We start from the raw sequence: 22,980 nt of genomic DNA, 5'->3' as shown, positions 1-22,980 counted from the left end.
CGGGGGGAAAGTGGGGGGAGGGGTAAGTGCACCCACCCTTAAGGTTCTACCCCACCTCGATCTCCGCATGTTCAAACTGGCCAGTGTTCTAAGCTGTTCGGAGGCCCATAAAAGGGCCTCAGAACAGATTCATGCACATCCCTTCCAGGAAGACCCTGAAGAAGCAGCATGCTGAGAGCTGCTGGGGAGATGGGAAGGCTGCAGCCTGTGAGTAATAAAGACCAGTACAGTTAAATGTGTTAGGGAAGTTATTTTTCTTTACTGATTGCTTGGAATTTGCATTGCCCAGTTAATGAAAACTCTCTCTTACAATGTTTTATGAAAAGACAATTGTTCTTTTTGCATACCTTTTTATTTTAATCTGATGATAAATCTTTGTTGAAGTGTACTCTTAATTTTGGGTCTGCCTTAGTCATGTGCCTTTGGAGGCCTAGAACTACTTGGCCCTTTTGGGGAAGGTTTGCTACTCTACCCTGCCTGCCCCTAGAACCTTATATCGAGAGTGGGCTTCCCCACCTCAAAATAAAGTGGATGGTGGCAGCTTACTGTGAATCCCTTACAGACAATGATTCAACCCCAGTGAACTTGCCCCTCCTCTTCTGGCTCTGGCAGGAGAGATGATAGTACCCATACCTTGTGTGTTCCAAAGAAAGGGAAGTCAGTACAGGTCTTGCAATTAGGTTACTAACTGAACAGGCACACACCCTGTCGGTCAGAGGTATGTTTTCTCATCCAAGTGCCTAAACCTGGTCATGCTGGCCTTGGAGCTTTTCACTGCTTGGGGATTTGGTGAACAGGTAATAATAAGAATTGTCTTGGAGCAGGGATTCTGACTTCTGGTCCCTGGTTTTTGCTGGACTGCAACTCCAATCATCTCCAGCCACAACATCTGGGGATCCAAGACCTGGCCTTAGAGAATCTGTTGATGCTTAATCAAAAGTTAGTCCCATTGAGTTTATTCCCAGCTGAATGTGCCTAGGGTTACAATCCAGCAGTTTTGTTTTCAACACACGAGTTAAATACCGTTTGACACTTACATGAATATCTGGCTTTCCCCTGTACTGTAGTTTGTGGCCAGCACCTGGCATGCGGCACACTGTACTTGTATATGGAGACTTTAATTAGTTTCATGGCCAATATCTGATAAAAGAGCTAACTGCCAGGAATGGGTGAATCCATTTAGTCTTCCTGAAACCATGTAAGCTAGCAGGTATTCCTGTATCTTGTTTCTAAGTGTTTAGGGTTGTTAAATGACACTCACAGGAGCAATCATGTTAATAAGCAGTAGATATACAAGAGTGAAGGTAAGAAGATTGCTGAAATCCAAATAACACTTGGGGGGCAGGAACAAGAGGAGGGTGTGCTATTAGGAGGTATTAATACTAATGTATTACCCACCTTTTTATCAGTAGCTGTAGCTGCTTTTAACAGCTGTGTGGTAGGCAGAAATCCCCAAGGTTTCCCCAAGGTTGGCATAAATGCAATCTGTGAATTTCTGTCATGCTTCTAGCAGAATAAATGTTCCAATCAAAGTGGACAACAATACTGCCTCTAAGCACTTCAGTTTTTTCTCCCTTTCCCATGAGTGGAATTCCATAGCTCCTGCTGCCCATTTTAGGCAGGGATATTATACCTCTGTGAAAAGTTAAGGTAAAGTTGTGCCGCTGAGTTGGTATCGACTCCTGGCGACCACAGAGCCCTGTGGTTGTCTTTGGTAAAATACAGGAGGGGTTTACCATCCCCATCTCCCACACAGTATGAGATGATGCCTTGCAGCATCTTCCTATATCGCTGCAGCCCGATATAGATGTTTGCCATAGTTTGGGAAACATACCAGTGGGGATTCAAACTGGCAACCACTTGCTCATTAGGCAAGTTACTTCCCCGCTGTGCTATTAGGTGGCCTCTGTGAAAACACACATACTGTTCTTCATGACATTTTCTCCACCTTGCACAAGATCAGGATGGATTTAGATATGATCCACAGTTCACGTTCTTGTTTATTTTAACTGGAATAAGCCTCAAACCTGGAATATGTAATATAAAAGCAGTTTTTGATTAATGTATTCACACACAACTATTGACCATTTTGTTATGCGTAAAAAGTTTTTATTGTACCTGAGATTATACATTAAATTTGATATAAACAGCTTCTCTAGAAACATGGATGGATATTTGATGAAACAATAATATTCATTTAGCAACTGAACAAAACACATTAAATAATTTAAAGCTGGATTGCAAACTGACCAGACAACACCCCGCCGCCAGCTAGCTCTTGTTCTTTTAGCATCAGTCTGATCTGCAGTAAACCACAAATAAAGCTTTCAGGGCATAGAGACAACTATCTCATATTAATGTCTACAGATCAAGCTGGTGTTGAAACCACAGAAGCAGAAGCTGGTTGAAAAGCTGGCCAATCTAACCGAAAGCAACCTCCTCCCCCTCCACATACAGTACTTAACAGGCTCACATGAAATCTGACTTATGTCCATGCAGAAACATAAAACAGTCAACTATGATATAAACAGTACTATTGTTTAGGATTGCAAATACATATTTTGGATCTGAACAGCAAACATTAACAAACACGAATTCTGCTCATCTTAGTCACTCACTAAATATGGTGGAGCTGGTTTTGTTACTGACAGTTTAAACCAGGGCTTGACAAATCCCAAGTGCCAAGAAATCATGGCATTTATCATTTAACTGTGGCATATAAATTAGGATATTCCGAAGCAGAGTTATGTCATCAAATATTTGTCCCAGGCAGCCCAGGTTCTGTTTTAAGTGTGTTACTTGTAAAGGGGATAAAAAGAAGCCCATTCATCTTCCCTCTCCACAATAATACCTGTCATTACGTCTGCTAATCCTGTCATGTGTCCATTGTCTGGCTTCTAAATGTTTGGGCTAGCTCCCAGATCCAGATAAAATTAGTCAAGTCCTGGATTAAACACTGATCAATACAAATTATTCACATGACTAGTGGAGGCCACTTTGGTGCCATTGCTTGAAACCCAGGTTCAAATCCTCACTAAAGTATGGATCTCTTTTGGGGATCTTGGGCAAGTCACTCTCTAACCTCCCTCACAGTTATTTGTGCCACATGGAGCCCTTTGGATGAAAGCTGTATTATACACATTTCAAATAGGAGAGTTCCAACTGCTTCCAACTGGACTGGGATTTCTCCTAGGGTTTTGAAGAATAAGTTTCGTCTTGTAAACATCTTTTACTGATATTTCCTTGTCTTTTAAATTTTAAGTTCATAGTACAGTATTGTAAAAACTGTCCACGCTAAAGAACTGAATATGCTGCCAAATACAGCTTTTTCCATTGCCTTTTCTAGCAACTGCTGCTTATATAGTTTGCTTATAAGAATCAACTGCTTTTTATGCTCTGTGTATGTGTTTAGAAGTGGCTCATCTGTTGGCTAATGCAACAGGAGCTGCTGCTGGAAGGTTATGAAGAAGCTGTGAATGCATGTTTGTATCTCCTGTGTACACACATTTGGAACTATGGTGCATTGAAAAGCTAATTTATTTATTTATTTATTTACTACTTATTAGATTTTTATACCGCCTCACCTAGATGGCTCTAGGTAGTTCACAAATATAAAAACAGATAAAACAAAATAAATAACTCATTAAAAACAAAATTAAAACCAGTTTAAAATTATTTCAGTAATCACTAAAGGCCAGGCTAAAAAGATATAAGGGCTCTTTTAAAGGCTGTTAAAGCTCTTAAGCCTCTAATATCCATACTGAGTGCATTCCAGAGCCCAAGAGAAGCTACAGAGAAGGCCCGATCCCAAACTGCTGTCAGACAAGCTGGTGGAAGCCAGAGATGGACCTCTCCTGATGATCTTAATGTGCAGTGGGGATCATACTGAAGAAGGTGCTCTCCCAGGTAACTCGGTCCTAAACTGTTTAGGGCTTTAAAGGTAATTACTAGCACTTTGTATTTTTCCTGGAAACATATTGGCAGCCAGTACAACTGTTTAAAACAGGCACAATATGGTCTCTCTGAGAAATCCCGAAGACCAATCTGGCTGCTGCATTTTGAACTAACTGATGTTTCTGAACATACAAAGGCAGCCCCACATAAAGCACATTGCAGTAGTCAAGCCTAGACGTTACCAGTGAGTGCACCACAGTTTTGAGATCATTATCTTCAAATGGATACAGCTGCCATATCGACCAAAGTTGATAGAAAGTGCTCCTGGCCATAGCCTCCACCTGAGAGAGAAGGTTGAGGCCTGGGTCTAGAAGCACTCCTAAATTATGTATCTCTTCTTTTAGGGGAAATGTGACCCCATCCAGAACAAGAAATTCTATCATGTCCCTTGAATTATGATTCCTCACCATTAGTACCTCTGTCTTGTTTAGATTCAGCTTCAATGTATTGTTCCTCATCCATCCCATTACTGCCTGAAGCCAGGCATTTTGGGGAGCTATGCCATTTCTTGATGATGTCATGGAGAAATAGATTTGGATGTCATCAGCATATTGATAAGCCCCTGCTCCAAATCTCCTGATGATCTCACCCAGCGGTTTCATGTAGATTTAAAAAAGCATCTGGGATAGGACTGAGCCCTGAAGGACACCATACAATAGCTCTCATTTTACAGAGCAACTATCCCCAAGTGACACCATCTGAAATGTGGAATTTGCCTTAAATATAGGAATGGAACCACTGGAAAGCAGTACCCCCTATTACCAAATCCCTCAGATGATTCACATGGTCAATGGTATTGAAAACTGATCTGTATATGCAGAAGTATAGAATCTATAGTGGAGTAAGAGAAAGAGATAACAAGGTCTGGTAGATAGAAAGAAGATATTTGGATTATCCTGAAGGTACACTTACGGTAAGTATGAAAGGGCCATATTTGAAGAAGGCCATGCACTGGCTTCCTAGACAAACTGTAAGAGCTACACTGCACTGCCAGTTGCTTAAACACTGTTAGCCGATGCTAGCTGGCCGGAAGCGCCCAAGTTGGAGAAGGTATGGTTGCACCATGGCAAATTTATTGTATCCTCAGGTTTCTCTTTTACTGTGCTGTTATTTGTTTATTTTGCTTTTTTAATGTATGGAGTTATATTGTAACAAATAATAGTGTATAGCATGAGTGAGACTACCAGAGGTTGCTTTGGGACTGTGATTTGTATTTAATTCAAGATGGGTTCCAATATGAGTCTAGCAATGGCTGAATACTATTAGATGTTTTAAATTCAAGATCAGATGACAAAATCTCGTAAATATTGTCTGTGTTGCTGAGCAGCTCAACACTCCAGTGCTGAGTAGTTTACTCAGAAATCCCACTTTATTCAATGGGCTTACATCCAAGTAAAACTGAGGCCTTGCAGCCACATCCTATTCATGTTTACAGGGAAATAAATCTAACTACCTTCATTAAGACTTACTCCCTAGAAACTGTCTAGGATGCTAGCCATGCTGTCTGAACTTATGCATGTTTCCTTAGATGTAAGTACCACTGCATTTAATGAAATATATTTCCATATAAGTGTGCCTAAGACTGCAATTTCTAACTCACTAGAGAGTAAGCTCCACTGAACACAATGAGACTTAAACCTGGGTAGCCTTTCCTCCTACCTTGCTTCCACACAAGCAAAAACTTGGAGTACACAAAGCTCCCAAACCTGGATACAGCACAGTTTTTGATTGTGTGAATGACCTCTATCTAATCTAAAATTGCAGAAAATGCTGTATAAGGTTTCTTTCTTCCTACCATAGATAATGCATGAGATATTAAATGAAATAGCTCTGGCAAATTACTGCACAAGTAGAAATATAAAACAATGAGATAGGAGATAATTTATCCATGTTTTATCAAAGATAATCAGGGTGGTAAAGAAAAGAAAATAGAACATGCTGATCTGTCTGAGCACTGTGGTTTACAAGTGGCAAATAACACATATTAGTATGCCTTTAACAGAAACTACTTTGTAGAATCAAAAGCTACATTATCATGTGATGTCTCGGAGAGTACAAAACTGATTGTTAAAGTTCCATGGGCAATTTTTAGCTCTCTCAATGCTATCTAATGCTATCATTTTATGAGTAGTGTTGCAGCCCTTTGGCTAGGATATAGCCCTTTGTATTTAAAGAAGGCAATTTGTTTCAGTCTGAGAATTCCATTGTATAAAAATGTGTGATGATTAACAATACAGTTTGAGTATCATAATTAGTTAACTAATTATGATAAAACATTGGCTTGTCCTTTCATATCAGAAAGCACAGAATTTAAAGCTAAGACATGTGTTTCTGATATTCTAAAGTAGCTTGTTCTAGCCAATTTGCCTTAAGTTATGGAATAAATTAGATTTGTTTGTCTCTACTAGATTCAATAAAGTCATATTACAATCTTACTACTTCTTATTTATTTATTCAGAATTAAATTGCATTGAGTTCACCAGACAAACAATCAATGCCATTGAAATGGTCTTAGGATCTTAGCCTTATGCTGTGATCCTACATTCTGGAGCAAAACTCTCACTGAACTCAGTGGGGCTTTGTTCTGCGTATATATGCTTCAGATCAGTGTGTCAAGCATATTTTTATTAGTAATGACTAACCCCACCCCCATAAATGATAATTTCCAGTAGAATTATGCATATATCTAAAGGGAGTATTACGGTGCTACCAGACTTCGGGCTCTATCCTAGCTAGCAGAAGTGCAATTGAGCTCACACAATTTCCCCTGCCACCTCTTTCCAATGACAGCACCCTGACCCTCCAAAAAACTGCTCTTGGAGGCCAGGGGACCCTTGGGAATAGTGTGGGATGTGGCACACAGAGCTGTAGTGGGAGAGATGAATCAGATTTCCCTCTTCCACTGCTGCTCTCTGAGGCATATCCCCTTCCCCTGCCATTCCCAAGGATCCCCTGACCTTCAGGAACAGCTTTTCAGGGGGCTCAGGGAACTACAGCTGAGAGGAAGTGGTGGGGAAGATGGCTTGCAGAAACACCATGGTGCTAGTTTACAGCCCTTTCACCAGGATGCAGCCTTTTGTATTTAAAGAAGACAATTTGTTTCAGTTTGAGTACTCCACTGTGACAGTGAACAAATGTGTGATAGTGAACAAATGGGAGCAATTCATTCTAACAGTAATGACTATTCAGGACTGTTCAAGAAGCCCAATCTTCTACACAAAATCTCAAAAACCTCTGCAATACACAACATAATTGTAATCACCGTAAATGTGTACATAGCAATAAGGAAGATGGTCTTTTCAAAGTGTTCTGGTACCATGCATCTGGTAATATTAAACTTTTTATCAAGGGCTCCTGTATCACATCTGTAGAGTGGATTCACCTGGAAACCAAAGAGCTGACTCTGAAGCCAAAAAGCCACAACTTCAAGGATGATCCTTAACAGAACAGAGAGAATATAAAAAACGGTGTAGGCAGGGCTTTGGAGGATATCTTCCTGTGTGATGCTTTTACATGCAGCATAAAGATGGAAAATGGCTCCAGGTACCAGTACGGTCACTAGCTGTAAAGCCCAGAATACCTAAAGTATAGCAGAAACTTGGCTGTCAGATCATTTACAACTGTTCTCCACTGCCTGATAACAGACATCCATGAATGTCTTGTGCCATTTGCTCTGTTCACCATAGATAATTTTAGAATAGCATTTATAAGAAAAACCACTGTTCCACTTTATTCTTAAAATTGTAACTCAGTCACTAGGATCCAAACTCAACACTGTGCTCATGGGAGTCCCTTCTGCTCGAGCTGCAAGCAGAAGGGGTCCTTATGAGTGCTACTCTCTTGGGAATGGCAGGAGCTCCTGAAAGTGCAGCAGTAAGTTTGGATCCAAGCCATTATCCAATAATTTTTCCTTTTAATATGTGTAACAAAGGGATTTTTGTTGCTAATAACTGTTCATTAGTTTAATAGTGAAATCTTCATATTGCAATATATCATAAAAGTGGTTTTCAAACGTTCTACCTTCAGGAAATCCTTGTCACAATTGCAGAAGATTCTGGATCTTGTTCTGGGGTGCATACTTGGTTCAGGTCACTGGCTGGTGATATTTCCCCCTGTCTCTCTTGCCTGTGTGGACTAAAGCCCTATTCAAACATTATGTTGTACACTCTGTATTTACCTGATTCCAAGACTAAGTTTTTTCATATTAGAAATCAGGAGGTTGTCTTAAATTCAGAGTCCTGATCCTTTCGAGTAGATGCAGGTATAACTTTTATTATTATTATTATTATTTTAGGTGGGTCATCTTAAATTCAAGGTCATCTTCAATTCAGGTAAATATGCTACATACTGTACATGTTCTTGTGTGAAACACTCTGTGTGTATTTGTTTAAAAATGCTCCTGGGTACATGCCACCCGCCCAAATGCAGAGTATGGACAGGAAGTGTAGTAATCTATGAGGCTATTCCCACGATTGCCTAAAAGTGGGCTAAGGGAGCCCAGCCCACTTTTGGGCGATTGTGTGCTGCAATGGGAGCCACACGGCTCCTGGCAGCTAGCCTCATTAAATCCCCCTCCCCTTAAACAAGGTTAATGGAGCGATTGCTCCATTAACCTTGTTTTTTTGCTTGTGTGTTGCCATGGCACGTGGTGACACATGAGTAGACCGCTGACTGGGAGGCTGCAAACAGCCTTCCGGGCTCGGGGGTCTCTCCAGGATGCCCGGCGTGCTTGCATGGGGCATCCTGGAACTTCCAGGGGCCACGTGGCCCTTGATCCTTGCAGCCCCTGCCAGCTCCGTGACAAAGCTGCCATCTGTGTGGACGACCGATCTGGCCACCCAGCTACGAGCGGCTGCTCGTCTGTGGGGAGAGTGGGCTCCCCACAGAACTCCATCAGGCACTTCACACGGGTCGTATGAAGAGCCTCTATGTGTGTTAAATATAACATGTGATTTACTGCAAAATCATCATCATCATCCCACTGTATTTCAAGCTTTATTCAACTCAGAAGTTGTGTTTTGCATAGTTCACGGTTCCCTGAATGAACATACTACATTCTCATAAATTACAACACAGACTGTTACATACAGCAAAACTAGCACTGCAGCAAAGGTAATAGCATTCTGGACTGTACCACATCAGATTGCAAGCTGAGGGTGTATGTCTTGTTCCCCAAATATAAATATCTCTCTGAGCTTTTCTTCAGTATATGGTAGAGTGCTAACAAATGCAATCCTCCATCTAAGTCCCAAATCTTTTCACCTTCATCTGTTAACTCTCATTAAGCTGGATCAGACGTTATGTTCAAGCTGGCTCCACCAGCGCCCAATTAGGGACGTGTCCTTTTCCCCGTCCTTGTGCACCATTCCCCTTCTCCTAATTATGTGGGTAGTTTACCCAAGCTACTTCCTCACTCATGATCTAAATATGAGAGTCCTATCCAAGCATTATTTAAGTGGTAGATGCTGTATCTGATTATAGTTTACATGGGAGTGTGTTAGCAAGCCCCGCCCCACACTGATATAATGCATAGCCCTGCCCTGATGCTGCCCATGAGTACACCATGACTGGAGAGAAAAAGTGTGCTAAAGAGAGATCCTCCCTATTATTAGGAATGTTGGGTACCCTAATCATGAAAGAAAGTGCAGCATTTGCTCCTTGGGGGGGGAGGGGACCTGTACTTATGGAAAGAGTGTGGGCGGGGCTATGGAATGTGTTGGCATGGGCGGGGTGTGTGTGTGCTTGCTGGCATGTTCCCATGGATGCTTTACCCAGCATATATGTCCATGTTTTATGAATGCCTGAATAGGGCATAGGTGATTAGAAGGTGGATGCACTCATTCACATTTGTAATTGTGTGTAAGTGGGATTGGTTTAGATATATAATCCAAACTAGTCCACTGTATAAAGACTTAGAGCCAACTAAGAGGTGAAGGAAGGAAATCATATGTTTGCAAAGATGAAGGTCTAATCTACCTATTTCCTAAAGATCACCTGAAAGATAAACAATAATTGATTTCACAGATGGAAAGTTCTCCCCATTCAGGATGAAACTGCTCTGCCTAATTTCCTTCCTTCCTTTACCACTTAGTTGTCTCTAAGTCTTTAGGACATTTTGATTACCAAAAAAGCCTAATGAATTTCTTTTACAATAAGAGGAAAATGTTTACCTGTGGGGTTATGGGCCTGAATTGGTTGTAACAAAACAGATTAACTTCCCTCTTGTCTGGCTCGCAGCTGAAGTGCAAGGCTTCGTTCCCATAAACCGCAAAGCCCAAAACGCCAAGGAAGAACATTCGAACTGAGCCAAAGAAGAGCGTGTGGAATTGACCAATCACTGTTGGAGGCCTAAGCTGTCAGAATTGTATGGAGATCCAGTAGAAAAGAATGAAAAACACATGAAAACAATCTTCTTATTCAAAATGAATCTTGATTTAGAGGTATAAGATATTTAATTCTGCAACCCTTTCTCCAAATCATATTAAGACTCTGCTAGGTAACAGACAACAGACTCCATGGTTAAGACTGCTGGTTTCAGTGATATATTATTTTCAAATCAGTTGTCTAAGGCCAAATGTGCGTTTCATTACGATATTTCCACATAGAGCAAGGATCTGAGGGTCCTACATGCATACACTGATTAGTTGGGTTCTAAAGGTTTTCCATTGGAACTGCACTGCATTAGCTGGAAGGCCTTTTAAAACAATGCCAGGGTGTTCAGGATCAGACTATAAGAGGCTCCTTTCATAGGGTTTTGATCGGGGGGGGGGGATTACTCTTCCTGTAATGTATTACTCCAGTAAGAACTGTTAACCAGATCCAGTAGTTTCTGATTCTAATTTAACCTCAAAAACTGGAAACTTACAGACATCTAAGCATTCTGCACATATCGAAATAGATTCATAGATTCAAATAGATTCATAGTAATTCTCACTTAACTTACTGCTGCAACAAATATAATGCCAGCATGATAAACAACTCTTGTTTTGCTTTAAAAATTCTGTTTTGGCCACTTCAAAACTAGCACCTCTAGGAGTTACTTATTACTATGCTAAAATAAAATGCTAGCTGCCAAGCATACATTTTTAATTTGAGACGGGCTGAGTTTTACGAACAAATTAACAGATTTTTGTCTCTCTAAGGATGATATTCTGAGCTTCCACAGCTGATTAGCAAATCGTTCTTTTGAACCCTGAACATCTCTTAATAATGAGTGTCCTTTCTGTAGTAGGATCTTAATCATACTTACACATCCTTCATAGAAGTTCTTGATGTAATTTAAAGACATGTCCTGTAAGATACTGTCCTAGTGTAATGGTGGAAGAATCCCTGCACCTCATTGCCAATTTGCAGTCATCAGGCTCATTCCGATTCTATGCTCTTTCCTGACCTTTGCTATGGAAAACTCTTGTCACTGCACAATTTTGCTTTTTTTATCTCTGGGGCCCCAATTAACCTTACATTTTCAGGGAAGGGGGGGGGGAGCCCACACACAAAGGCTGTGTACATGTAGCCTGCCTGCCCAATAATCCCCAATGAAACTTGTCAGCAGAAACCCCCAACCCAACCTCATAAACTAGCAACCAGCAACACAATAGGATGGTGAACGTGCAACTGGCAACGGAGTCACCACATCCTTGTGTACTATAGCCTGAAAACACATGACATTCTGGCTTCATTCCTAGAGCTAGTCTAGATGGCAGCTTCACCAATGGCTGATTTAGCACAGTAAGGCAGACTAGCAGGATATGGGGCAGCATTAAAATAAAGAGGCAGCAACTCAAATGGGAGGGACAGGTTGTTTGCGCAAGACACTCTTTTTGTGTCTTAAAGAAAAGACTTCAGAATTAACATCAGCCTTGGAACAAAACCAACATAAAATTAGGTTTGCGAGGAAGCTGCTTAGCTTTTTAAACAGTACAGAGAGGCTGCAATTTCAATCCTCTCCAGGGAGGAAATCCCACTGAATGCATATATACTTTTGAGGATACATACACAGGATTGAGTTGCAATATTATTAGAATATGAAGCCATAAGGGCTTTAGCTTACAATAAAGTTAAAAGAAAATGAATTATTTTGACAGCTTTACTCAGAATATGTGAATTGTTCATATTAAACGCACTCCTTCCAAAAGAGCCACTTTACATGATCCTAGCCCCAAGATCTTAATGACTATCCAAGTGGTTATTGCCCCCCCCCACATTTCTGTTTCAGAAATTTAATATGTGGGACACCGCTCACCCATCCATAAATGCATGCTACCCTTTAGTGTGTCGTCCCCCCCATTTTTTCCTATCGAAAATCTACTCTGTTTCCCAAGCTGTCTGATAAACCTTTTTAAAAAAACACACAGCAAAATCTCCCAGGTCCCCTTCTTTGTTAGCTTACACTCTTTCGTGTTGTTTCATCAGTTTCCCCGATCCCTCTTTTGTCTTGTTCTAATCTTGACCCATTAATCTGACCCACTTAATTATCTCAAAACCAGGTTCGACTCCCAAGCAAATCCAAGACGTCTTTTCTTCACGTCCTAGCAGGCAGCAGAAGTGTCCAGTCCCGCTTTCCTATCCGCGACGAGGCTGCTCGGCTGCCTGTTTAAGCAACTATACATAGCGGAAGAAGCAACTGTAAAGCCTGGAAGGAGAACGGGGGAGACGGAAGATACGCACCAGCCGCAGCCCCGGCGTGGCGTTGTTGGGGTGCCCCATTCAGCCGCCTGCCTGTCGCTCCGCTGTGAACGTCCAGGGAGACGAGTTGCAACCATCCTGGCAGAGAAATGCTCTCCTGCCAGACTGAAGAGCTTCACGCGCTGCTATCCCCCGCCCAGGCAACACACAGAGCGAGAGGCAGGGAAGTAAAGAGGCAACCCTGGCAGAAATGCACTCATCATGACCCCGCAGCCCAGCACGTGGCCTTTGCTCTCAGACTTGACGATCCATTGCAGTTCAGGGTCAAGCTCATTGTAACATTTGATAGGCCCAAGAGTGTATGTATAGAAAACGTAAGGAAAGTGCACCCTTCACCACTTTTAACATCACCATAGGAAAACTCAGTATGATAATGAATTTTGGATGTTCTCTGTGTTGCTATGTATTTTGCTCAGGGGACGGAGGAAGTAGTAAGCCAGTGTGGTACATTGCTTACACAGTTGGACTTAAAGAGTTTGGGGCAAGCACCCCGCCCCCCACAGATTAATTGCTGGGCCTTGGGCAAGTCACTCTTTCCCAGCTTGAATTCCAGATCAAGAAAATATGAATTAAAATGACCATCCCAGTAATGTGGCTGTGAAGAGATTGCCACACACTTGGCAAAATTAAAAGCATGTATATTATACTACTTCATAGCAATGCTTTTCCGAGTGATTAATTACAGCACTTAGTAACAGCAATAAAACAAAAACATAGCAAAGTAATGAGTTATAAAATGCCAATGACATAAAGGCAATCATTATGTTTAGTATTGTTTTAATCGTTTAAGTCTTCACCATGAGGATCTATGAAATGAAAGTGCATTGCATGTTATTGCTGGAGTAAGAAAGAGCACACACGGACGCCACTTTCGGTTTTATGCTGACTGGGGCGGCAAGAGGGTATACAGCCGCCCTGCGCAAGCATTTTTTAATGCAGAAATTTTTTAATGAGGAAATGCAGCAGAGGAGGTAAGAGCACCCTCTGTGCCTTAAAGTCACCCCCCCCCCCATGCGTGGTTCTGAATCGGCATTCCTTGAATGGAACACCGCTATGATAAATTTGTTTTAATTCATGTAACAAGTTTCTTGATTTTTATTTTAGATTGTGGGCTTTAATTTACAGAGCAAAAGAATATTCTATTTTTAAAACCATGTGATCAATTGTTGATGAAGGGTGATTTCTAGAACTGCAAATAATGGATATGTATCCACCTAATTGCACAGCAGGGAAGTAACTTGCCTAGGTAGCAAGAGGTTGCTGGTTTGAATCCCCGCTGGTATGTTTCCCAGACTATAGGAAACACCTATATTAGGCAGCAGCGATATAGGAAGATGCTACAAGGCATCATCTCATACTGCACGGGAGATGGCAATGGTAAACCCCCTCTGTATTCTACCAAGGAAAATCACATGGCTCTGTGGTCACAGGAGTCGACACCAATTCGACGGCACAACTTTACTTTTATAGATGAATATGTCTGTGGTTTAACCCAAAACTGAGCAGTCGACGCCCCTGGTTGTCTGTAAAGTTTTCAGCAGTATGGGTTCTTTAACAGGACTTGAAGAAACTGTGGTCAGCACATCAAATCTATTTTCAAAGGGACTGAGTATATTAAATTGTGGGAACTTTCTTTGGAGAGCATAAGATCCTCAGTCCTTTTTTTAAATAGCCTTATTAGGATAACTATCTTCACTTTCTCCTCCTGGAGAGCTGATTCACCTCTTCTTTCCCATTATTAGTTTACAGGATATACAATTCACAATCCCACATCCCTTTACAAATCTAAATAAAGAAATGTGAAAACCTTCTGTAGCTTCAGTACCTATTTCTCATCAATACAGAGGAAACAAAGTAGGCATCTTGAGCAGCCAGGCCAGGCGCAAGATCTCTTGGAGAGATGCTCCGAACAAAGACTTGGCAGTAGAATGCAAAGGCGGTGGGCCACCAACTGCTTACCACCAGCTGAGAGCTTCAGGGCAGAGCCTTGACTAAAACAGTGAAGCTCTTCTCATGTTCCAGCGGGTCTGCAGGGAGAGCGGGTACACTTACCCCTCCCCACAGACAATCCTGGGTGGCTAATCGGCCGCCCACATGATTACTGGCTCCGTCATGAAGCTGGGTGGGGTGGCGGGGATTAGGGTCCACCCAGCCCCGGAAGTCACAGGATGCCTGGGGCATCCTGGGGAGATCCCTCATGACCGGGAGGCTTGTTTGAGCCTCCTGACGGGGGTCTCCTTGTGTGTTGCTGCAGCGTGGAGCTGCACCGCAGCAGCACACAATCAGAAAATCTGGGTTAGCGGAGCACTTGCTTTGCTAACCTCACCTGGGTTAAGGGGTGGGGTACTTTGGCGGGCTAGCCGCCAGAGAACTACCGGGCTCGGTGGTTCTCACAAAGGGGGAAAACTAGGCTGGGCTCCTTTAGCCTGGTTTCCCCCCATCGGGAGAATAGCCTCAGTATCTTCCAGAGAGAAGAAGCAAGGCTCAAAATCAGAAGGCAGCACCTCCAAACAATCCCCCACTTCCCTTCTGTGATCAGCCAGGGAAATGGGCAAAGCTGGGTGGCTTCGTTCAGCCGCTCTTTCCCACTGTTGGTTTACAGGTTATACAATTCACAGTACAACACCCCTTTACAAATCTAAATAGAGAAATCTCTCCCTCTTCCCTTCTCCTGCTCCCTGAATACAACAAATATTTATATACAGCTTTTCAACAAAAGTTCCCAAAGTGGTTTACACAGATATAAATAAATATAATGGCTCTCTGTCCCCAAACGGCTCACAATCTAAAAAAGAAATGTAAGGTAGACCTCACCAACAGCCACTGGAGGGATGCTGTGCTGGTGATAGATCGGGCCAGTTGCTCTCCCCCTGCTAAAGAAAGAGAATCACCACTTTTAAAAAGTGCCTCTTTGCTCTGTTAGCAGGGTTGCTCCCTATTTCTCCTTCCATTATCTCTCTTTCTGAGCAACTGACAGTTGAGGTATGAACTGGTGATGTCACAGTGAGAAGAAAAACACAGCACCCTCAAGTGCACCAGAAAAGCCCTTCTGACCAGAGGGCCATCTCATCCTCCAAATGCCTCCAGAAAGCCCACATGCACAGCCTGAAGGCAACCGCCCAGGGGCATTTTTTGTATTGGGTGGTATGTAAATGTACTAAATAAACAGAAATAATAAATATTATTTAGGCCTCCCACAGGGTTGTTCTCAGCAACTAGTTTTTAGAGGTAGATTGCTTGTGGACATGGAGGTTCCATTTAGCAGTCATGACCCCAGGTCTTTGCCAGACCTTTCCTCTTTCTCCATTATTTTGTCTAATCCCTTTAGAGCCACTTAAGTTAGCATCTATCGCCCCATCTTGTGGCAATGGGTTCCCTACTTGCATTATTATTTTTTGAGTGCCTTTCAACATACATTGTAGGGGTGATTCACAACACATGAAAAAATAAGGCAATCTAAAAACAACCAGCAGTGACATTTAAAACCAGAGAGAAAAGCAATGAATACTAATATGTGGTCTCTGGCCTTTGGACTTTTCGCACATACCATCTTAAAACCATTCCCCTAAATTTTACAGTGTTTAAGAAAATTAATAATTTTATTAGTTGTAAACTGCCCAGAGCTATTAATTTAGATTGGGCAATATAAAAACATAACAAACAGATAGATAGATAGATAGATAGATAGATAGATAGATAGATAGATAGATAGATAGATAGATAGATAGATAGAGGTGATTGATTGATTGATTGATTGATTAAGTGCCGTCAAGTCAGTGTCGACTCTTAGTGACCACACAGAAAGATTCTCTCCAGGATGATCTGTCTTCGACTTGGCCTTTAAGGTCTCTCAGTGGTGCATTCATTCATTGCTGTTGTAATTCCACCCACCTTGCTGCTCTTCTTCTCTTTCCTTCAACGTTTCCCAGCATTATGGACTTCACAAGGGAGCTGCATCTTCGCATAATGTGTCCAAAATATGATAGTTTGAGCCTGGTTATTTGTGCCTAGAGTGAAAATTCTAGATTAATCTGTTTAGCAAGCCAGAGGTTGCCAGTTCAAATCCCCGCTGGTATGTTTCCCAGACTATGGGAAACACCTATATTGGGCAGCAGCGATATAGGAAGATGCCGAAAGGCATCATCTCATACTGCGCGGGAGATGGCAATGGTAAATCCTTCCTGTGTTCTATCAAAGACAACCACAGGGCTCTGTGGTTGTCAGGAGTTGACACCGATTTGACAGCACACATTGCCTTTATGATCCATTTGTTTGTTTTCCTGGCTGTCCATGTTATCTTCAAAGGTCTTCTCCAGCACCAAAGTTCAAAAGCGTCAATGCTTTTTCTATCTTGCTTCTTCAAAGTCCAGCTTTTGCATCCATAGAGTGTCACAGGAAAAACCATTGTCCAAACAATTTTAATCCTTGTAGATGTAGACACATCACACTTCTAAACATCTAAATATCCTTTCCAAAGCCTTCACTGCAACCCTACCAAGTGCTAGTCTGGCATATTTCTTGACTGCTGGATCTTTTACTGTTGACAGTCAATCCTAAAAGGCAAAAGCTATCCACCACTTCAATGTCTTCATTGTCAATTCTGAGGCTGGTTGCTGTGTCATGGGGTACCCTGTTGTCATTAGTTTAGTCTTCTCTACATTTAGTTGTAGTCCCATTTTTTCACTGTGCTCCTTGACTTTCATTACTAGAGCTTGCAGATCATCCACATTCTCAGCTATCAGAGTGGTGTCATCAGCGTAGCACAGGTTATTGATGTTTCTTCCTCCAGCTTTAAAACCAAGCTCAACTTCTTCCAATCCAGCTTGTCTCAGTATATGTTCAGCATATAAATTGAATAAAGAAGGAGAAAGTAGAGCGCCTTGTCTTACTCCTTCGCCGATCTGGAACCAGTCTGTTTCACCGTGTTCCGTCTGGACTGTGGCTTCCTGTCCTGTGTATAGGTTTCTCATGACAACAATGAAGTTTTCTGGGACACCCATTTTCCTAAGGATATTCCACAACTTGACATGAGTGACACAATCAAAGGCTTTTCTGTAGTCAATAAAGCACATATTGACTTCTTTTTGGTATTCATTGGCTTTCTCAATTATTCAGTATGCATCAGCAATGATGTCTCTTGTTTCTTGGCCTTTTCTGAAACCAGCTTGAACATCTGGCATTTCCCTTTCCACGTAGGGCTCTAATCTGCATTGGATGATCTAGAGCATTATTTTGCTAGCATGTGAAATTAAGGATATTGTGCGATGGTTTGCGCAATCTGCTAAGTCTCCTTTCTTTGGCATGGGTATGTAGACTGACCTCTTCCAATCTGTTGGCCACTATGTCATTCTCCAAATTTGCTGGCATAGAGCCTTGACTGATTCTTCTTCTGTTGCCTGCCATATTTCTGTAGCTATTCCATCGATTCCTGTAGCCTTCTGACTTGGTAATGACCGGAGTGCTGATGTAACTTCATCTTCCTGTACTAGAGGTTCTTGCAAATAGGGAATATCTTCTAGAGCAGGGATTCTCAATGTTGGGTCCCCAGATGTTATTGTACTTCAACTCCCATAATTCCCAACCAAAGGCCACTTGGACTGGGGATTATGAGAGTTGAAGTCCAATAACATCTGGGGACCCAACACTGAGAATCCCTGTTCTAGAGTATCTTGGATGTTGATGTCCCTGCTATACAGATTTTCTGTATCCTCCTTCCATCTCTGTTTGATTTAATCTGAATCAGTTACTATCTGTCCTTTGGCATCCCTTAACATACCAATTTGAAGTTGGAACCTCCCTCTGAGTTCAGAGATCTTTTGGAAAACGTTCCTTGTTTTTTCTGTGTCTATTTCCATCCTCAAGATCTTTACAGGTGTCATTGTAGTACTGCTCCTTGTCTCTTCTAACAGCTTTCTGAAATTCCATATTAAGTTCCTTCCTGTAGTCTTTATCTTTCTTTACTTTGTCTTCTTCTTTGGCTCTCTTGACTTTGGTCTTGTGGTAGCAAGCATTAATTGTCCCCATAGCTAAGCAGAGTCTGCTGTGGTTGCATATGAAAGGAAGACTAGAAGTGTGAGCACTGTAAGATATTCTCCTCAGGGGATGGAGCCACTCTGGGAAGAGCATCTAGGTTCCAAGTTCTCTCCCTGGCATCTCCAAGATAGGGCTGAGAGAGACTCCTGCCTGCAAGCTTGGAGATGCTGCTGCCAGTCTGTGTAGACAATACTGAGCTAGATAGACCAATGGTCTGACTCAGTATTTGGCAGCTTCCTATGTCCCTATAAATATAAATATAAATATAAATATAAATATAAATATAAATATAAATATAAATATAAATATAAATATGAGTGTGTGTGTGTGTGTGTAGAGATATATTTTGAGATTGATATAACTATTCTGCTTCCCATGATGTGGCTACTCAGATGCCTTCAGGAAGCCCACAAGCAGGTACTGAAGTGTCATTACAGCCTCAGTTATTCCACTGCTTTGGCATGTGTTGATTGGTTTACTTATTTCAGCTATCTGGATCATTTTACTGGACTATTTCTGAAGACATCTCTAATATGTCTGTGGCTGCAATTTCCTCTCCCTCTCTCCACCCCCCCCCCCCCCGCCGACAGGGTTCCTGCATTCTTGAACAGTTTCATAACTGGCAGACATTCTGAGCTTCGCATCACTGCATTTCCAGACTGGGAAAAACTTGAATTTGTCATCCAGTTGTTAATGGCAAACCTTTCCTCCTGTACATGTCCTGCTTTGACAAGACGGATGAAAAGGGCTTCCCATCATTGTTCACTATTCAGAAAAATCCATACATTTTTAGCAACACGAAAATGCTACAGTTAATTTTAAAAAAACCCACCACCCTAAAATCAAATTCGAATGTTAATTAAGACTGCAATCCTAAACATTTTTACTTGGATGTCAATCTTACCAAATCAGTATTACTTACTTCTGAATAAATGTTGGAGCAGGGTATTTACATGAAATACGAGATGTTATATTTCCTAGGAAGCTTTTGTCTGTGAGACAAGAGTTTCATTCATTCTACTCCTTTTGGCCTCCCCCTGTTTTCCTTCTGCCACTATCACTGTGTATGTGTGTGGTGTTTTGTTTTGTTTTGTTTTTCTAAAGCTGTATTTACCTTCTAACTGAAGTGGCTGGCAGGATTTAGACAGGTGTAATTGGACACTGCAGATCCTGAAGGCAACCAAGTCATTGTTCTGATCATTGTTCCTGCTCCGTCTAAAAGCAATTGGTAGGTACTTAACTTTCCCATTCCTTGGGTTTTTAAGCCTTAAAAGCAGGATTTCATTGCTCTAAAAGTAATGTATTATTGGCACCCTGGATCATGAACTTGGAAGTTGTCACCATTGCTGATTTATATAACATTTGGAGAAATCATTTTAAACTACAGATCATAGCAAGGTGACTGTAGTACATTCAGCTCGACAGCCTGGAAAGTTAAACAAAATCTGTAAATAATGTGTTCCTCAAGGCAAGGGACTTGAAATATGCCTCCCCTAGTGGAAAACTTGGGCTTTGCAGCTGCCTGCTTTCAGGTTTAATCTCCTCTGGAGGAGGATTTATTTGGAGGACCTGAGAGGCTGTTATCCAGGGCTTCACTTGTGCTCAGCAGGGACTCTGTACCTGTACCAGACGCTGTGTCTGTCTGGTATGACAGGAGTCAGTCCTGGAACATGTGATGACATAGAAAGGAAAGAGTGCCTTGAAACATGTACAGAGCACCTACCCCTTTCTAACCTCAGCTACATTTTGGGATGTGAAGACATGGAGTTCAGGTACAAGGAGTGACTTGCATCCCAGCCACACTTTTTAGAAAAGCCATGCTGCTCACACTTTTTCAGTAGGTATGGGTAAGTCTTATTTTAATGTAGTGGCAACAGGTAGTGGTGCTGGCTGCCTCTTAGGGCTGGGGGGGGGCAGGTGGAGGGGAGAGAGAGACAGGGATAACCATAGGTGGGGCAAATAGCAGGCAGGTCCAACCCCAGAGTCACAGTTCTAATTGAACGGATGGGTTCAAAGGACTCAGGCTCCCCAGCTCCCGAGGGACCACATCTCCACCCCCTCCCTATTTTCTCCATCTCACTCACTCCGAGGGGCCGCCGGGGAGAGGGGCAAACACAGGCCCCCTTTCCCCTTGCTACGCCCCTGTCCAACCCTAAGTTAAAAAGTAGTGGAAGGGTAATCACCAGCCCACGGGTTTCTTCAATCTGCAAAGTTGTTTACTTGTCTCAACCAAAATCTCCATCATTCAAACCAGCCCTTAGAAACTGGCAATTTAGTGCTTGTTTAGTGTTGAATCTGCCCCTTGGTTGGCTGTGAATAAAGCCTTGCTCCCTCGCTCAGTGGTTTTTTTAAAAAAATCATAAAACACACCTTTTTAAGGAGGCTTTTTAATGCTCCATTTTTTGGGGGGGTTGTTTTGTTAAATCTGGTAGGTTCTTTAGCTTTTTACAATTTTCAGTTTTTATTTGAACCTAAAAATGATTGTGGTTTTTAATCTACTTTTTAGTTAGTTAGTTAGTTAGTTAGTTTAATTTAGTTAATTTTATTACTTTTATTGTATCTTGTGTCTATCTTATTGTTGTGAGCCACCCTGAGAAGTAGTGCACTGGAGGGGCGGAGTATAAATATTCTAAATAAATAAATAAATAAATAATCAAGGATGATTAATAATAATTCAACAATGACTCATGCCCTTAGACTGGTTCATTGTGGGTGTCAATGTGGAAAGAAGCAACACCCTCTCTCTCAAGTCCCCATGCCTCTTCTTTCCCTCAGTAGCTCCACCCCTCCTTCTGTCAGCATTGCCTCCATTTCTCCCTGCCCCCCCCGCCCCCGCTCTGCAGTCTCAGCCCTCTCCTCCTCACCCCATGCAGGACCAGGCCAAGAAGAAGATCAACTCAAGGGGGGAGGGGTTGGAGCCTTGCGCACATTATTTTCACGTAGCACCTGCATATACACTTTTTAAATCACTTGAAAATACCACAGTGTATTTGGCAATCCACAGAGCCCACTAGTTTCCTTTTGTACCACAAATATGCACATACATACTTTATTTCAATTTTTTTTAAGCAAGCTTTATTTCTCCATTTATTACCATATACTCATTTCTGGGCTACATCCTCAAGCTGCACTCCTATGCACACAGCAGTTACTTGGGAGTAAGTCCCAATTTGGAATCAACTGTATAGAATTGGTTGCACTTCTGAACAACGTTACCAGGATTCTTTATCAGATTTGAAAATTAAGCCATAAAAATCAGGAAGGAAATGGCATCTGAGCATTTGTGGACACCATTTCCTTCCTTATGCTGCCCAAAGGCTGCTGGGAACAGGGAACTTCTTGTTCCCAGCAAGACACAGCCGGCAAGCAGAGAGCCTGGCTGCTGAATACAAACAGTACTGCTCGGGGGGGGGGTGGCAGGGGGAAGAGGAGGAGCAAGGGAGCCGCAGGTAAGACCTGCCTTTCTTCTTTTAAAATGCCCACTCCCCCCACCCCCGGATGTGCACAAAATGTTTCGTGCACATCCCTAGCCATAACCTCCTCCCTCTCTTTCACCCTCAAGAGTAAGAGAAAGATGAGGGAGCTAGCAACAGGCTTTGCTTAAAGACCCGTATTGAAGAGAGAACAGGGGAGGCTGTTGGTTTGCTTGTAAGTAAAAGAAATACCTAGAGGAAGTGCCAGTCCAACATATCTACCCATTCCCTTTTCTAGGTCTCTGAGTTAGGGGTGTGCACAAAACTGCCTGGCCCTGTTCAGTCTTAATTCAAAATGGACAAGGCCAGTTTTGGTCCCCCCCCCAGAAACCCCCCATTTTAGTTCATTTGGGGGGGCACAGAGGTGTTGAACATTTTTTTAAAAAAAACTTTTTCTTTCTTTTTAACTTACCCCCTCTGGAGGGCTTCTCCAAGGTGGCAGGGGTGGCGCTAGTCTGCGGAGGTCCCCCCTCCCTCCGCCAGCCTTCCTTTTTGTAAAACTTGCCTGGTTCAGGCACCTTCGGCCCTTTCCGGGCCTATTCCCTGGTGTGGTGGCCATTTTGGAGGCCACCACACCTGTGCAGTCTTGCTGACTGCAGAGAGAGTATTCTCTGTGAGGTCTGAATTTGGACAGGAGAGTTGGATGGTGTGGGGAGTAGAACCGCAGGTCCATACATGTGAATGAAGACAGAGACAAAGAGGCAAATAGAGGAGAAGATGATATGTTTGGTGAGATAATTGGGAGGGGCAAGAATGTGGGACTGGCAAGAAGAAGGGCAATGCCCCCTCTGCCCCAAATTTGGAGCCTCCTCTGGTGACAGGAGATGCCAATCCC

General features: G+C 42.4%; 1 protein-coding gene and 1 long non-coding RNA gene across 3 annotated transcripts; one reads left to right on the top strand and one right to left on the bottom strand.

The window, feature by feature from the left end:
* The first annotated feature begins 95 nt into the window (after positions 1-95).
* LOC128342585 (uncharacterized) lies at positions 96-13,536 on the top strand. Its single transcript, XR_008315093.1, has 4 exons — positions 96-207; positions 8,249-8,285; positions 10,192-10,394; positions 12,441-13,536. It is a non-coding gene; the product is annotated as an uncharacterized LOC128342585 (long non-coding RNA).
* On the bottom strand, positions 2,098-12,813 carry GJE1 (gap junction protein epsilon 1). 2 transcript variants are annotated; one of them, XM_053289996.1, is made up of 4 exons: positions 12,344-12,813; positions 11,204-11,349; positions 10,125-10,307; positions 2,098-7,534 (listed from the first exon to the last, which is right to left on the bottom strand). In XM_053289996.1, exons 2-4 carry the CDS (start codon positions 11,240-11,242, stop codon positions 7,136-7,138), a joined length of 621 nt encoding a protein of 206 aa, XP_053145971.1. In that variant the 5' UTR covers positions 11,243-11,349; positions 12,344-12,813; the 3' UTR covers positions 2,098-7,135. The 2 variants fall into 2 exon arrangements, with proteins under 2 accessions (XP_053145971.1, XP_053145981.1); XM_053290006.1 differs by lacking the exon at positions 11,204-11,349 and having other exon boundaries at positions 12,622-12,813.
* Positions 13,537-22,980: the final 9,444 nt, after the last annotated feature.

This window comes from Hemicordylus capensis, chromosome 1 (genome assembly GCF_027244095.1).
Source record: "Hemicordylus capensis ecotype Gifberg chromosome 1, rHemCap1.1.pri, whole genome shotgun sequence".
NCBI classification, from domain to species: domain Eukaryota; kingdom Metazoa; phylum Chordata; class Lepidosauria; order Squamata; family Cordylidae; genus Hemicordylus; species Hemicordylus capensis.
The sequence above is the reverse complement of the archived record's forward strand: the minus strand, read 5'-3'. Positions and strand labels throughout refer to the sequence as shown.